This window comes from Anopheles stephensi, chromosome X (assembly GCF_013141755.1).
Source record: "Anopheles stephensi strain Indian chromosome X, UCI_ANSTEP_V1.0, whole genome shotgun sequence".
In the NCBI taxonomy this organism is placed as follows: Eukaryota; Metazoa; Arthropoda; class Insecta; order Diptera; family Culicidae; genus Anopheles; species Anopheles stephensi.
Window position 1 is genome coordinate 11,476,461 of NC_050201.1, and position 17,172 is coordinate 11,493,632.

General features: G+C 49.0%; 1 protein-coding gene across 5 annotated transcripts in view; it reads left to right on the plus strand.

Annotated features, from left to right (window-relative positions):
- LOC118507366 overlaps positions 1–14,668 on the plus strand; it is a 42,160-nt gene extending 27,492 nt beyond the window's left edge. For 3 of the 5 annotated variants that reach the window (XM_036045790.1, XM_036045801.1, XM_036045827.1), the window contains 3 exons: positions 2,439–2,732; positions 4,030–4,158; positions 7,190–14,668. In XM_036045790.1, the coding sequence (XP_035901683.1) occupies positions 2,439–2,732; positions 4,030–4,158; positions 7,190–13,048 (6,282 nt within the window). In that variant the 3' untranslated portion in view covers positions 13,049–14,668. Of the gene's footprint in view, positions 1–1,681; positions 2,248–2,438; positions 2,733–4,029; positions 4,159–7,189 lie in introns of all 5 variants that reach the window. The other 2 variants (XM_036045811.1, XM_036045819.1) reach the window with 1 other exon arrangement.
- Positions 14,669–17,172: the final 2,504 nt, after the last annotated feature.

The window sequence follows — 17,172 nt, forward strand, 5'->3', positions numbered from 1 at the left end:
GCATGCTTTGCTCAGCGACCCAGAACGGTGAGGTTCATGTGCACCTAATCCCGGGATTCGCGAACTCTCATGACTCATGTGTGTGCACCCTCGGGAGGGCCACGGTTTTATGCTCCGATACCGTGATATGCAATTTACCGAGGAGGGCGCATTAGGACTTTATCTCTCGCGTCCGTTCGTGTGTTGTGTGTCCGCGACTGCATGTGGTTGTGTGTGTGTGTGCGCATAAGAGCAAACGGTACAGGTATAGGCAGAAATCGGGGTCATATATACGTGGTGTCTCTCGTCCCCCCCCCCCACGGTTTCAAGGTGTGCGCTTTCAAAGCTTGAAAATCACTGCCGTTGATGCAGCGATACCTATCCCCTTCACCGTGGCAAGCCAGATTGGCAAGGCAGGGCCGAACCATACATCCATCAACCGCGTCAAGTCAATCCCGATCCACCAAGCAACTGCCGTGCGGGCCCTGGTCGCCGTGCGCCATTTTTTCTTTGGGGCCTTTAAAGCAAAGCCCGCACCTCCCTTAAAAATGGACCAAACAGCAATCAAACCAACTAAGCCGATGGGATTGGCCACTACGCTAAGCTGTGGCTTGATGTGTGATTCGTTTTTTTTTTATTACCTATAACCGATACAGAAAACGGAGACATTTAAAATGCCTTCATTATGGCATTATGAATTCTTTTATGTGCTTGCATCGGCCGGGAAAACCCAGTTTGCACGCACATAAATGCAGCTCGATAATACACCGGTCAGTTTTATGCGGTCGTTCTACCCGTTAAGCCATGGCAAATAGCTATAAGGAGACCGAGAACGGAGAGCAAAACAAAAAGCATATCTCCATCCCCGTTTAACGATCGGCTACTACGATCCGGAACTATTAAAAGACTGCAAGCAGCCACAACCTTAAAAACCAGCTCGTTGCGACATGGGACTTGTTTCCTTTTTATTTGTGTTTTTTTTTTGGTTCCACTCGGCATTTAATAATCCTGCCATTTCGAGGCTTATCAGATCGACACAGGCACGAGGGCCCAATGTCTCGCGTACTGCCCCATCTTCACCTAACGCTGCCGGCGTCGAAAAGATTTCGAGCAATTAAATTACGAATAGCGATAAGTGGTGGAATTAAATTTGCTAGCTTTGATCCGCTCTCAATCTCGTTTGTCGGTCTTCTTCCGATCACCCAAAACGTTCGATAAGCGGGTTTTTTTTTTGCGAAACGAGATAATTTTACGACTTTTAATATCCGTCCCACCGGACAGGTTTTTTTGCACGGTTGCGATTGAAATGCTACTTGTAAATTTAATTCCATTTAATAGCACTTAAAAATTGCAATCACTTTACAACAGGCATCGGAAAAAAACGAGCTCCTCATAAAACGAAAGACTTGCTCGAACAAACGTGCATGCATAAGCGACGAACCGGATTTTTTTTATTTCGAAATTTTGCTGCCCTTTACCGTGTCATCGGTGGGGAATGCGATGGGCATTTCCGATTTAGGCCTGATTCACTCGGGTGTGTCGCGCCAGTTGGTGGCCAACCTTTGCACGGGCAAAGCGCCTCACGCTGAACAGATGAAGACCGAAACAAAGGTCGGAAGTACTTGTGTCGTTTGCGTGCGATAAAGCGGATCAGTTACTCATCGCTTATCGCTTGTATTTACTCTTCCCGTTGTTGCGTTAGTAAATGGTAAGCAGTCCTAACAGTGTAGTGAAGTGCACCAAAAGACAATGATAAAGTTTCGGTACAAGCGGAAGGATCCGGTGCCGGTGAAAAAGAGTGATGATGCGGCCGGTACCGTTGCCGCCGGTGCAAACTTTGCCGACTCTCGCGCCGCTACGAACGTTGCGCAGCAAGCGATGACGAGTCCGGGCGAAGGTGCGGTGGTACGTCCTGCGGCAGGAAGCCCTGGCAGTGTGCAGCCGACCCATTACGTGCGGTCGGCTAGCAGCAACAGCAGCGGTACGCAGGGAAGCAGTGCAACGTTGCCGAAGGATCATCGCAGCGCCGTCAGCTTGACCGGTGACCAACATCCTGACCGGGATGGCAATGATGAGCCGGGACGATTCGATGGACATACCTGCTGGGGTGGAAGTTACCAGCAGCAGCTCCAGCAGCAGCAGCAACAGCACCAGCAGGCTATTCAGTACCACCAGGAGCTGCTGCAGCGCGTTAAGATGGAGAACGAGCTGCATCAGCTGCAGCAACAGCAGCACTACGAGTATCAGTCCTGCATCGATGCGGTTGTTGTGAGTTTCGCATTCCCCAAAACCGCACACCATTAGCCAGACCCTTTTTGGGCGCGTGGCTGTTTGCGGTTTTCCGCTTTGTCGTTGTACAATTTTCAAACTTAAACACCCAGAACACGTGTACGCCTGGTAACTCGAAACTAATTCTGTGCCCGTTTTTTTTTCTTTTTCTCGTTTGTTTGTTTCTTTAGGAATTGTTTTCCCAGCTGCAAAGCAGCTCCGAGCCGGCCCTCTGTCCGGAACCGCTGCGGCGAGCGCTAGCGAGCGGACCACTAGCCGGGCGCCGATTTCCACTCGGCTGTTTGGGCGATGCGGCGGAATGCTTCGAGCTGCTGCTGCACCGCGTCCATCAGCATCTTTCCCCGGTGGACAGTGATAGCTGCGAGGCGGCACAATGCGTCGCCCATCAGCGGTTTGCGATGCGGGTCGTGGAGCAGAGCGTGTGCGAGTGTGGTGCCAATTCGGAGAAGCTTCCATTTACGCAGGTAAGCGTTTGCGCTTTCGCGCCTAGCGCAGCGAGAATTTCACGTTCTGGAACGGTGCAGGCCGGAACTGAAGGAACGGAAGCGGTTGGGTAATGTGCTGCTACTGTTGGGTTCATTTGATACAAGCAAGGTGGTTTTGGTTTGTTGCCTTTTTTGTCGAGAAGTTCTCATGGTTACGATTTTTGCAGCGTAAGCAAGAAAATGGTTGCATGTTCGCCAGCAAACAGACGTACGTTGGTAGTGAAATTTAACGCAAATCACATGCTACCCGGTGTACTATGAACGTGAGAAGGATTTTAAATTTCCATTTAACAAAACGGTTTTCTTACAGAAACAAAATGCCGGGCTCAAATTTTCGTTCAAAATTCATATGACCCGATAATATGGGCATCCTTCTTGTCGCGTTTTCCACTTTATTTACCGCGCTTAAATACACACTTAAAAAGCTTAATCTTCACCCCGGGGCGTTGCGAATACATTAACGTAACAAGCGCCGCGGTCGCCTTTTTGAATGCGAATATCCACATAAACTATCTTCTTGCTGCATTCGCAATAAACATCACATCACAAATTCTTCAATAAAACAGGCTGACCGCTGAAAGGCAAAACCAACCGTACCTTCTTCCCCTTCCAAACCTCTCGTCCACCCCTTCCTTATCCCACCCTTGAAAGCAACATAAGACGAGTTTGGGAGCGAGAGAGCTCGCAGTCGCGCGCGCAGCATAACTAAAGCGTGCTGCCTTTTAACTGTCTCAATATCGGGAGAGCGCTTGGCCCCAAAAGCGGGAAGATCCGCGATGCTAACGGGAATCGCACCACTATGAACTCGTTTTTAATTAATGCAGCCCTAATGCGGGATCGAGTTTTCCCCCCACCCCCAGGCCTTAGTAAGCCTCCCAGTTCCTTCGGCCGACTGCCGTTCGCCGTGTTTATTCTCTGATTTTTATGACCGTGAAGAGAAGCGACACGAATGCTGAATGCGCGAACGTAATACACACCCTACGGGGGTGCGCGATAAGCGCCCGGGTTAAAGCGAACAGCGTTTTATAGCTTTCTGTCCCGTTTCCCTCATCCCCGCATCCGCACCGTGAAGCTATCTGCTTCACATTTCAATTCTGGAAAAACTAAGAAAGCAGACGAGACAAAACCAACCACCAACCCAAATTTTCATAAAATGTCATTATCTGCTCGTACTAATGCGCCCCCAAATTCGTCGTTCCTGCTTTGTTCTCTCTGTGTCTCTCAATCGATAAGGTTTTAATGCCACGTTTTCTAATCGTTTACGCTCTCACTCTAGATGGTGCACTATGTGTCTGCTTCGGCGCTAACATCGCAAAACTCGCTGTCGATACAGCATCAGCAAAACATCACGTTCGGCCAGCTGCTGCGAAACGCCGGCAACATGGGTGACATCCGCGACTGTCCGGTAAGTTAGAGTTTTCTATTTCTATTTCTATTTTAATGCGCTCCGAGCGCGTACGGGAAGTAGCCGGCTGCGTAGCGCAATCGGTAAAGGCGCGTCACACACTGTTCTTGAGAGCGAAACATGCACGTAGTGGGTTCAAATCTCGGACGGAATTTTAATGGGGGGGGGGGACCTTTTTAACGGGGCAAGTACATGCTAAATAGAGGCCAAATTGAAATTTCTTGAAGGTGGTAAGAAGAGAATATGAAGGAGAGCTTTTTTCGTAGGAATCGCCATACGTGTAACATCCTGTTTTACTTTACTTATCTTTCAATTGAACTCTCAACTTCAATCTACCACCCCGCGTCGTGGATGATGGTGAAAGTTTTTAAGCAGTAAGAAGATATTTTTATTTACATAGAGGATTCCGATGCGTTGTCCGTTTCCACACATCCTCTACTCAATGTCACTGCGTAAAAATGGAAGGAAAAAAAGGAAAGGGATGCCGCATCTCGTGCACTTCAGTCGCTCGAAACCTTGCATAAAGATGTGCCTTTTTTAATCCCCACCTTCAAAACGGGGTAGTAATCTTCGGAAGCAAAATTACATCAAACAAGGATGTGAAGTACCAGCATCTCATGTGGCATGTTCGCGGCTGAGCCTCGATTTTATTGAACACACGCTCGTTCGCTTGCGCCGTCCTCTTTCCGTGTGATGGATTTCCCCCCCCGTGGTCAAGACCACATGCGAGACGCAAATGCGTGAGTGATGGGATAATTCTTTCGGTGTGCCACAAGGGAAAGCACCACTTCAGACCACCGGAATGGCCCTGAAAATTCGATGGCTTTTGCGGGCTTTTTTTTTGAGTGCGCCGTGTAGGACAGTAACATTACGTGGAACGATTTCTTTGTTTGTGGCAAGGCGCCAAGAGTGGTGCTAAATGGCGTCTAACAAAAACAGGCTGGCCCACCACCAACGTTCGCCTACGGTGGTGCAGTGCAGAAGTCAGCGCAAATGACACGGCGGCAACTGAAGAAGGAGTTGCTCCAACCTCCTGCACGCCGCTTCCACACCATCCTCCACCTGGCCGTACCTCAATGCAACATGCTGCAATGTTGGAGGCTATGCAAATTAAAACACACAACGTCTCTCGCTCTCTCGCCCATCGACTCGGACTCGGATCGCTATTGCTAGCTTGCTTATTGTTTGTCTGCTTTGCCTCGAGTGTGTGCCTCGAGAGCGTGCACGCGTGTACACCGCGTGCTGTCTGCATCTTAAATCATAACATTAATGTAATCCTGCGATCACCTACACTCGGCGGAGAGCGGGCTGGTAGTGGTGGGTGGCGTTGTAGATACTTACAACTGGACGGTGAATGAAAGGTATATTCAATATTTAAAAAAAAAACACACAAACCGTCCAAGCCGAGTGGTCGACACCGAGCTGTCAAGGTTAACCTGATCGGTACGTACGGACCACCATTTTACCCTGTCGAGGCTAGGCGCCATACATTTTCTGCATTAGACGCGTGTGCACCGAAAGTGCACAAATGGTGCGTTACTGCTTTTCTGTGAGCGAGAGAGAGCGGCAAAATAACAACCATCATGAGTCAAACAATTAATGGATGAAGGTTTGAACCAGTGTCTGAGAAATGAAGCTGAAGACATTAATGTCACTCTGGTTGATCTGTCATTGATGCCGTTTTGTTTTATATTGCCTATCATTAACATTTTATTCGTGGGTTTTGTTAGTATTTATAAAACTAATTTATTAGCCATAAAAGTAATTTACCTAACTATATAAGTATTGGCCATAAAACAGCTATTTATAATAGTAAAGTACCGTTTAGGTGTTTGAATTGCTATCGACACCAGGTGAGAGAGAAATATATTATTGTTTTAGCACCTTAAGGCTGTTATCCTTGAACGTTATAGGAAAAAGAGATAAAATGTCTCCCCCATAGACGATTTTACGAGGTATTTTTACGAGAAAGTCTCCATATTCACAAGTACTGTAGAATTAAAAGGAGTATGGCACAGTGGTTTATCACGTGGGCTAAAAAGTTCAGACAAACATTCATCGTTTACTAAGGTTTTAAATTGCAAGCTTATTGTTTTAATTTAATAGCCAACTGAATTGGGCTTCGTGGTAAGAATTGTTTTTTGTAGCAACAAATTCAAAAAAAAAAATCACATCATTTTCATTCTTTTCCTAAAAAAATACTTATGCACATTTTAGCATATGCACAAAACAATAGATAATCCTAATATCTGTTTTTAGAAGTACTTCTAGCTTTTTTATTTTGGACGGCTTGGCCGTTTTGTTACTAGATATAATCTTAATAGATCTAAAATTTAGTAAAAAAAAACCATTAAATTACTTTTTTCTAGTCCATTTTCATATTTGTGTAGAATTTAAGGAATTCAGAAAAAAACTAAAACAAGTCATACAATGTGCAACCTGCGAAAAAAAACCTTTTATTAAAATTAAGCTAACGGTTTCAAGGTGTAAAAGTTAATAGATGTCCAATATACAAACTTTTATCTACAAATATTATTTTTGATAAAATAAAATTTTAGGAACGGTTTTATTTGTAGTCAAACAAAAAAATACTCAGCCGGTTGGATTTATATTTCCAGTATTACGGCTTGACGCCTTATTGTCACATCACTCTGCTTTCTTTAAATCAAACCAGTAATAAGCTATTTTTATTTATTTATGCAATAATAATTTGTCCTTGTGACATCCCACTGTCGAATACCATTGACAGTTAATAGTGTCCTAACCTTATCCTAGTACAATTTATTAGTAAACCCTTCAAGGAGCCTTTGACTCTCTAGTTGACACACGCTTGGCCGACGCAGCGTCGTAGGAGTTCGCATTAAAAACATCGCTATTAATTTTTAATTAACGAGATTTATGCAGATTATTCTCTAGTAGGGCAAGACACATGAACCCACGCACTGTGCAGTATTGTTTCTTACTGTCGCAAAAGCTCAAGAACGAAAACTCTAACGCTCGGTTTCCTTCTCCCTCTTCTGCTCCATTCCAGAGTGCGTGTGGCGCCAAGATCGGTATCCGGCGGGCACTGCTGAACCGGCCGGACGTTGTTTCGATCGGAGTGGTGTGGGACTCGGAACGTCCACCGGCCGATCAGGTGCACGCCGTGCTGAAGGCGATCGGCACCACGCTCCGGCTGTGCGATGTGTTCCAGCAGGTGTCCGACCACCGGTGGGCCCAAACCGTCCATCACGAGCTGGTGGGCGTCGTGTCGTACTACGGCAAACACTACACCACCTTCTTCTTTCACACGAAGCTGCGCGTTTGGGTGTACTTTGACGATGCGAACGTGAAGGAGGTTGGCCCAAGCTGGGAGGGCGTTGTGGAGAAGTGCTCCCGGGGACGATATCAACCGCTGCTGCTACTGTACGCTTTGCCCCAGCCACAGCAGCTGCAACAGCAACAGCAGCAGCAACTGCAACAACAGCAAGAGCTAACGACACTGGCCCAGCATCGGAGGGCCGTTACACCGAGCCCGGAAAAGGCTTCGATGGGTTCGAATGTCCGGCGTGCCATTACACCAACCCCGAACCGGGCACTTCCCATCTGCGACTATCAGAACCTGACCGTGATACAGAGCAAGATATTCTCGACGGCTAATGGCGGCACGGGAGGAGCTGGTGCCGGTGAGGACGCACAGGAGAAGGAACATTACATTAGCCGTAAAGCGGTACAGAACGTGCTGAACGCACAGTATCAAAATCTGTCCGTCATACAGGATAAAATCTTCCCGTCCGGTCATGAGCAACAGCAGCAGCAGCAGCAGCAACAGCAACAGCAGCAGCTGAGAGTCCTAGCGAACGGTACCAATAAGCAGCAACATCATCCACAAAATCTGAGCTACAACCGTAATCTCGTGAACGGTGTTGAAGGTGGCGTGAGTAACTCCGTCGGCATGCCTAACGTGTCACCATCTTCGTCGAGCGGTACAGCATCCTCACCGGACGGACTCTCGATGCCGGATCACCTTAACCAACCAAGACGCCGTGATTCGGGCAATTGGAGCGGAGATCGCAACTCGGCCTCCTCATCCTCCTCGACAACGCTGGACAATCCGTATCTGTATCTCGTCGGCAAGCGGCAAGTCGGTGGCAGTGTGCCAGCAAGTCCTACCCGCGGTAACAACTCAACCAACGCAGGACTCGGCACGATGGGTAGCGGTACCAACGGTGGACAGTTCTATGATGCCGGGTACGATTCGTACTCACTGTCCTCAACGGATTCCTTCCCTTCGAAGCATCAGCCGAGCGGTACGGGTGGTTCTCTGCTGATGGCATCGTCCGGTTCGGCGTGCGGGAATGGCACCATGACAAAGATACCGGAATCCGTCGTCCTGTCGGGCGATTGCGAGAAGCTATGCATGGAAGCCGATCAACTGTTGGAAAAGTCCCGGCTGCTGGAAGACGCGCACGATCTCGAGACGGCCCTCGTGCTGTGTCATGCCGCTGCTAGCAAGGCACGTGCTGCAATGGACGCACCGTACAGCAATCCTCACACGATGACGTTTGCACGCATGAAGCACAACACCTGTGTGATGCGTGCTCGCTCCCTGAACCGACGCATCCTAATCGAGAAGGGTGGCGAAATGATTAAAGAGCAGCAACAGCAGCAACAGCAGTTGCAACTACAGCAGCAAGCTCAGCTCCATCTGCACCATCAAACGATGCAGCAGTACCATGTGCTGACGAGCGGGGGTGCTTTACAGCATCGACGGCAGAACAGCAAGGAGAAGATGCTGACGGCCAGTGCAGCCGCACACCACGCGCTGTCGGGATCGACGACGGCCGGCACGACGGCTGGTGCGGCCGGTACGGGTGGGGGCAGCGTGCTGCGTAACTCACCCTCGAAGAACATCGAGATCTATGCCACACTGCCGAAAAAGAAGGTCACACTGAAGCTGATCGAGGCGGAACACATCGAGCCGGAACCGGCGATCGATCTGAAAGCGCCGACGGAGCGCGAAAGTCGTAGCCTGTTTTCACGCGTCTCCGGCGATAAGGATGGTAAGGAGGGTAAGGAGAAGCGTAGCCGAAGTGAGGATCGCAACAAAGCGCTTGCTTCCAGTGCTTCGTACGCCGATCCGGGACTCGTCAACGCGAAGGACACACTGCGCAAGCACAAGGAGGAGAAGGATGCAAACGATCGAAAGGAGAAGGAGGCAAAGTCGGGCAAGAAGCAGCACAAGATTCGTCGGAAGCTGCTGATGGGAGGGCTTATACGGCGCAAAAATCGCTCCATGCCAGATCTGACCGAGGCCGTTACTGGTGGGTCAGGCTCGGGTGGACCCGGTGGCGAGAATGGGAACGGCGATCCATCCCTGCTGGATAGTGGAATTGGTGGTGGCGTTGGCGGCCCGCTCGGCACATCACTGGACGATAGTGCAGTCGGGCTGAGTGTCAGCGCGAAGGACAACCCCAACAGTGGGTACCTTTCCGAGGGTCACTTTGACTATCATCCCATCTCCAACACGAACCCGAACCTCGAGCGTAGCAAGCTGATGCGCAAGAGCTTCCACGGCAGTGGACGCTCGCTGTCTATCCCGAAAGTGCCACCACCGCCACCGGTTCGGATCGGATCCGCACTGACGGCAGTGTCCAGTGCACCGTCCACCTCCCAACAGCAACATCCCAACCAGCCATCGAACGCCTACGCACCATCATCTGCTTCGTCTTCACCGTCGATGCTTCAGATGCAGAAGCTACCCCTGAACGGTGTTAATCTGCGACATCTCGAGTACGTGACGGAGGCCGCAGCAGCTGCCGCCAACAGTGGGCTACCGACCCATCCGCCAACGACCGGCCTCAAACCGTTCCACGAAGCGAACGTTTCGAACCTTTCCACGATGAGCTCCAACACGAGCATGAGCGAGGACTCGTGCCAAACCATCATCACGACCTGTGCCGTCGTGCACCAGGAACAGTCGCCGGTGAAGGCGCAAGATCTGCCGCCCCATCCATCGGCAACGGCTGCGGTCGGCATGGAGGAGGTGGACTCGATCGTACGATACCAGCAGCACCAGCAGCAACATCAGTCGCAATCGTCGGCCGCACTGCTCGAGCTGCCACCGTATCCAAGTCCTCCCTCCACTACGTGCCATTCGCGGCAAGCAAGCGAGGACTTCCCGCCACCACCGCCTGCCATTGATTTTGAACCATTGCACGAGCAGTTGAACGAGATACAGAGCCTGCAGACCAATGGTGGGCAGGGTATGAAGCAGCCGTCGATGCCTCACAGTCAATCAGGCATACAGAACACAACGAGCATTTTGGCACAGCTGCAGGCAAAGCAGCTGCAACAACAGCAGCAGCACCAAATGCAACTCCAACAACAACAGCAGCAGCAGCAGCAGCAGTATCAGCAACACCTGCAGGATCAGCAGCATCAGAATAGTGCGAGCAATCCCAACAACCCAATAAGCACTAGTGAAATTCTGAACGAAACCACACGTTCGGAGATCTGGCTGAAGGAGTTGCAGCTGAAGCAGCTTGCCTTGAAGCAACAGCAACAGTGTCGGGAAGCTGGCGCCCCTACCGTTCAGCAACAGCAATATCAACAGCAACCACAAGGACAAAAAAGCAACGTCCTCAGCACCGCCCCATCGAATGGTGCCGGTGATCAGCGCAGTGTGCGTGATCTTGCGTCACGATTCGAGCAGTTTAAGCTATCGGTGGGCTCGCAGCTTCAACAGCAACAACTTCATCCACCAAACATTCGCACCGGTATGAGTGGGCTGCTGCTGGCCGATCAGAAAGCTGCCCGCACTACACCACCTCCACCGCCACCACCACCATCAGCCGCCAGTGATGGAATGATGGGTGACGCGACTGGAGGTTCAGAGTTTGCCAACAGCAACAGCAATGCTGGGGTCGATGTTGTTGATTGTCCACGCGATGTTGGGGTCGTGTACCGGATGCAACTCCCGAAACCACGCTATGACATTGCGCAGAGCCAGATCCAGGAAGAGATCCGTGAGGTGGAGATGCTGAACCAAGTCGTCCAGCAAACGCTCAACAATGGTACGGCTGGTGCTGCTGCAGCTAGCGGTAGTACCACCAGCAAGTCACAACTGCTGCATTGCTCCGATACACCGCAAGTGTCATCGGGACGCACGAAGAAGAAGAGCGTATCGTTCTGCGATCAAGTCATACTGGTGGCGACGGCGGATGAGGACGAAGATGATGGATTCATACCTAACCCCATTCTGGAACGCGTCCTGCGCACCGCTGGTGGAGGTAGTAATCCATCCGCTGCCAATAGCTGCCCCGAAACAGACCCTTCTGCGGGTGTGATGATGTCTGGTGGGTCTGGTGAGGTTGGTGCGGCATCACAATCGCAACCACCCCATCCACCGCTATCTGCCACCATGCAGGAACGGTTGCCAACGCTTTCGACCAGTATTACGTACCACCCGATAAAGGCATCGTCGCCAACGCAACAGCTCAAGCAATCACCGCTGCCACCGGCTTCTGCAGCAGGCCCGGTGTACTCGCTCGCAGCCGATATGCATAAGCAGAACCTGGAAATACAGCGACAGCTGCAGCAGCAACAGCAGCAGTACTACGGTGTTGCTGTTAACAATGGACCTGATCTGGAGGGTTACAAGCAGCAGCAGCAGCAGCAGCAGCAGCAGCAGCAACAGCAACAGTACAGCTCCATACCAGCAAACGCGACCATCTTCAAGACGCATCAGTTCAACGCAACGATGCCGACGAAGAGTTCCCCATCGTTGTACGGTGTAGCACCCTCCATGACACTGCAACTACACCAACAGCAGCAACAGCAGCAGCAACGTCTCTACGGCAGTGATACGGGCAGTGAGCTTAGCTTCGATGGTCGTACGTCCGGATCGTCACCTTACATGACCGTGCCCCACATGCTCGACGGGGGGGTAGGTCAGCAACAGCAACCGCAACATCACCAGGTCGTCGGAGGCTATCAAACCGTGTCCGCCTCACCGACCACCATCACCACCAACACGAGTCCCGCTTCCAACACGTTACTTCGCCAGAATCTAGCCTCCTTGCTGCAACATCAACAGCAAGCGATGGGAGGCGGTGGCGTTGGTGGAGTGGCGGCACCTTCCACTATGAGATCCTCCGCACCCCAGAACGGTGGTATCGGACTGTCCAATGTGTACCAGAAGCCTCCGAAGCCTCTTAACGCGTATCAGCCACAGCAGCAGCAACAACAGCAGCAGCTGCATCCTGCACAACAACTCACGACCACGTACAACGGTAACGTGACGTCACCCTACACCCAACATCAACAACAACCTCAGCAACAGCTAGGCACGTCCGTACCGGCATCGTCCTCCCCCTACCAACGCGTACCAGTCCCGCTCGGGTACGACAGCAACATGGCCGCTTCACTCTACCACGAACAATCAACCTCGGTCGGGTTGATGAACCAGCAGGCCCAACATCTCGGCGGTGTCACGTCCCAAGCCACCGCACTCCAGCCGAAACCCGTCCAGAAGAAGGTGAGCTTCGAACCTGGCACCAAGGGTGGCAGTCCTGAGGTCGGCGGTGGTACCCAATCAACCCTATCACCATCACCCTCGACCAACGGATGTCTTCAACAGCAGGCCCAACCACCGCAGCAACAACCACTAGCGCAGCAACACTACCAACTACAGATGGAGTCGCAGCAGCAGCAGCAGCAGCAGCAGCAAAATGTCGTCGGCTTACCGACCCGCACCGTACCGACGTACAACGGGAGCGCCATCATCAAACCGTCCGGCAAAACCGTCCAGTGCAATCTGTGCCGCAAGAAGTACTGCCTGCTGCCGGACATCTACTGTGCCGACTGTGAGACGTACCTTGCCCGGTTCCAGATGCCGGTACGGCGGTAGTAATCCAGGTCGTGACGGCGACCCATCCGTCTCTTTGTACAGTGTCGTGTAGTGTGTAATATTGGCGTTGGGTTGGGAGTTGTAGCGAAAGCAGGTCCAACTGGTTGTGAACTGGGATGCCGTTGATTGTGATATGGAGTAAGCAATGGAAGGTGAATGTTTGTATTTAAAGAAAACAGGGAAAGGTATTGAGTGTTGCCTTTCCCAAAAACAAAAAAGCTGCTGCTGTTTCCAGAAACGTACACGCAGCAGCAGTAGTCCACCAAGACCACAAGAGATGCTAGAAGCATACGATTGTACATGGCCGGCTTTATATGTCGTTTCGGAACATTCCGCTTCCGAGCCGTTCCAGCAGCTCGGTCAGAGACCGGAGGGTTTATGCGTTATAGGGATCTTTTAGATATAATTGGATTAAATCAGAAAAGACTATGAAACATAAGGATCAAACTGGACGGAAAGAGAAGATAGGAAACAATTTCGAGGATCGATTTTCTTATCTTCGCTTTTCCAATTTTTTGTTTTCTTCTCAAACTGACCACCACATGTAACACAGCTGTCGAATATAGGAAAGCAATTACTAATATGGCGGCGCTAGTATAGTACTTAACCCAAACAGAGGTTAGCAATTTCCTCTTTATCCCTCCATAAAATGCTAGTATTAGGATGCAGCGAGAGAGAAGGAGAGAGAGAGTATATATGATAGACCTACTTAGTTTTGTTTTTTAATTAATTCGATAAAGCGAACGGAGTCGATCGATGCGTGCGAGAGCGTCATCTGCTCGAACAGTGCTCGAAAAGTGCTCGAGCACACAGGTAAAGCAAGAAGAAAGGATCGAAAGTCGCCGCGCTGGATCGGTTGGTGCCATCGTTTCGTCCGCCTGCTTACAAGCTGAGCTGGCGCTGACAACACACACACACAAACACGCACACACACAGTGTCAGAGGAGATTCTGTACGACTGTGGCTAAATCACCGGCGTCGTGTTTTTTTTTTCCTCTTCGCGTACTTATCGTCGAAACCGATTCAGCCGCGATAAAGTTTAGCTGCTAGTGTTTGTAAAAGATAGGAACGCTTTTTTGTTTTTAAATCAAATTTTAGGGTTTTTACCATTTAACTGACGCAAGCTATAGCTCGCCGGCAGAACCTATTGATAAAACAGAGCCTTTTAACATGAACGTCTCCTCCGGACCATTACCCCACCAAGCCACATTGGGTTCGGTCGGGGGAGCGTTATGTAAATGATAAGATCGAATTAATTTTTTTTAATACCCTTTCCCGTTTTGTTCCAGGACTTCTTTTTCAACCATAAACCCACCCACCCCACCCCTCCCCTCATCCGTTTTGTCATCGTATTTCCAATCCAACATTCCAATTTTAGGCTACTAAATATCGTTGTACGTAACTGTATTGAACAATAATTTCAACACTTCTTTTTCCAGCAAAGAAGGCGAGCTCTCGTGGCTCCAATTTTTAATAAGCACAGCACTTGTGGGCCAGCAAACCCCGTGCGCAAGATTTATAACGTTTCAACCGAAAACAATCCAATACCTGGTAATGATGAAGAGTATAACAAAATAATAATAAAATATTACCTTTTATCTATTTACAGAAAAACCAAAATGCAATGTGTAGTTTTTTTGTACATTTTTTGTTTGTTAGTGGTTTATTGATTTTATTGAGAAAATTTTGAAACGGGGGAAAGCTGGGTTACAGGTGAAGCTGGGGAAGTACTGGGGAATCTGTTGTTGTACGCAATCTCAAATTCTGGTGATGCTTAAACTTCGAAACTCGTCGATTTTCTACCCTTCGTAGTATGTTTCTCTTATTATACTGTTATATAAATTCTATAAATATACATTAAATCCTGTCACGGATAGTTATACAAACACTTCTTACTCTAGCCTACCTTACTGGGTACTTTGGAGGCTTTTACATTTTTTAATACGTGATCCGATGGCGGTTTAATCTTCTGAGGGAAGTGCAATAAGTCGCCTCAATTCTAAGCTATTTTCATGCTGTGGCTCTTCAAATGGAAAATTGTGAAATATTATTATTGTAAATATTTGTTAAAATTTCCACACCAAAAACCCTTCCCAAAGTAGTTCGAGTTTTCAGTTCCAGTGAGTTAAAGTTTGCATGAAAACCGTCAACAGAAGACACTTCAACGTTAATTAGGTCGATTGAAAAGTTTTTCGGGTTCATAAAATTGTTGATCAAAAATATAAATTTTAATAGAATTTAGTTTTTAAACAACTATAAAAAAGCATTGCTTGCTGTGAAAATTTTAAAAAAATTACTTGAACTTTTTTTTGGGGGTTTTCCCCAATTAAGGAAATAAAAATTAAAAACATCATCTTTGAAAATTTATAGTTTGAAAACGGCCAAGAGTTGAGAAGATGCATTTATGCTAATAGAGAGAGAGAGAGAGAGAGAGAGAGAGAGAGAGAGAGAGAGGAAAAGCTTCTTTAGTATTTGCTCGAATATTGCATGTGTATTGGATTACGCATTAAAAAGTGAATCATCCTCCAAAGCCGGAAAATCATGTTTAATCAAGTCCAGATTTTTTGCTTTGTTTTAGAATATATACTAGATAAAGATGGCCGTAGATTATTCACGGAAATTTTTCAAAAATTTAAAGGTTCAAAATAAAAAAGCGATTTCGAAAAATCTGATATAAAAATGGACCGAAATTTAGGGTGTCCGGACGGGCTGTTAAAAAACTTCAAACTTTCTTATTCCTTTCCCCTTCGATGTTATTAAACGCATGATGTAATTATGTCTCTGTTTACATCTAGCATAAAACACCCACTCCTACCATCTCGCCACATAAACAAAACAAACAAATAATACTCGTCGGGGTACCTTCTAGCCCCCCCCCCCAAAAATGCCGATGCTCCAATCATCCGATCTCGCCTACAAAAATCATGACGATAAGCACGTCCACCGCAGCACACACACGCACGCACGCAGAAATTCCAGATCGTTTTGCGAATCGCAGGGCATCAGCCGGGCTGCTTAGCGTGTACGCGGCGGCAGGAAGTATCCGTTGCGGAACAATCGCTGATGCTCGTATGGCGCCTGCCACTGTGTCAGCCAGTTTGCATCCTCGACGAACACCACCGCCTCGATGTGATAGATTTCCGCCGGATCGAATGGGTTGGAACCGTTCAGGGCACGCATAAAGGCGCGTCCCTCCAGCGTACCGACCACCGTGCCCAGCATCCCCTGCAGCCGGCCGCCGGCCACCACCACCGTGCTGTGCAGCGGGATGTCACAGTGCGGATCTTCCGGTGGCGTCACGTACCGGCACCAGGCGAGCGGACGGCGCAGTACATAACCCTCCGACAGCATGATGTACGTGTTGGTGTCATCCATCAGGCCGGCCAGTATCCCGATCTCGATGCCGGGTGCGGTGACAAATTTACCGATCGAATAGTTAAAATCGGTCAGCTGCTGCTCCGTGGACATGGTTACGGTGCAATTGCTTTGCCCTCCTACAGATGTGTATTCGATTTAGTGGGCTTGAGAATATCCCGGTTTTTTTCTTTAATTTTCATTTCACCTTCAAATACTCGGTAGCTCAAAACAGCTATCGCGCAGCAAGAATTTTATCGCTTTCGTTTGCACCACTTTTACGATCTTTTGCGTCGGTTCGAGCGACCGTTGACGACACCGTGCCAGACACGTCCGATGCGTATGCGAATTAGCTGCAGACTGCAGAGCAAAATGCGTGCGAGCACACTAAACGACGCGCCCGACGCCAATTCGGTTCGGGCCGGTACACGAGGATCGCAACGGCATAGCATAACTTCAGGCGGTTCGTTATCAGGTGATGGGAAGGAACACTTGCGTATATGGTGTGAATGGGGCACGACCGCTCGCGAGTGCCACGATCGCACGAGCGCGCGGCTACTACAGTGGTGACCGGGTAATTAAGTGCTGGCGGGTAATTTATTTATATGGGTGTTTATTTTTTTTATTTTTGATACTGATTTTAGCTAAAGTCTGAATAGATGCTACTCTGGTCGTGTATTACACTATTCCGCTGCTTGTTAAATATATAAATTAGTAAATGGTAATAAAATGAAAGGCATCTAAAAGTAGTTAAAGCAACAGTTCTTATT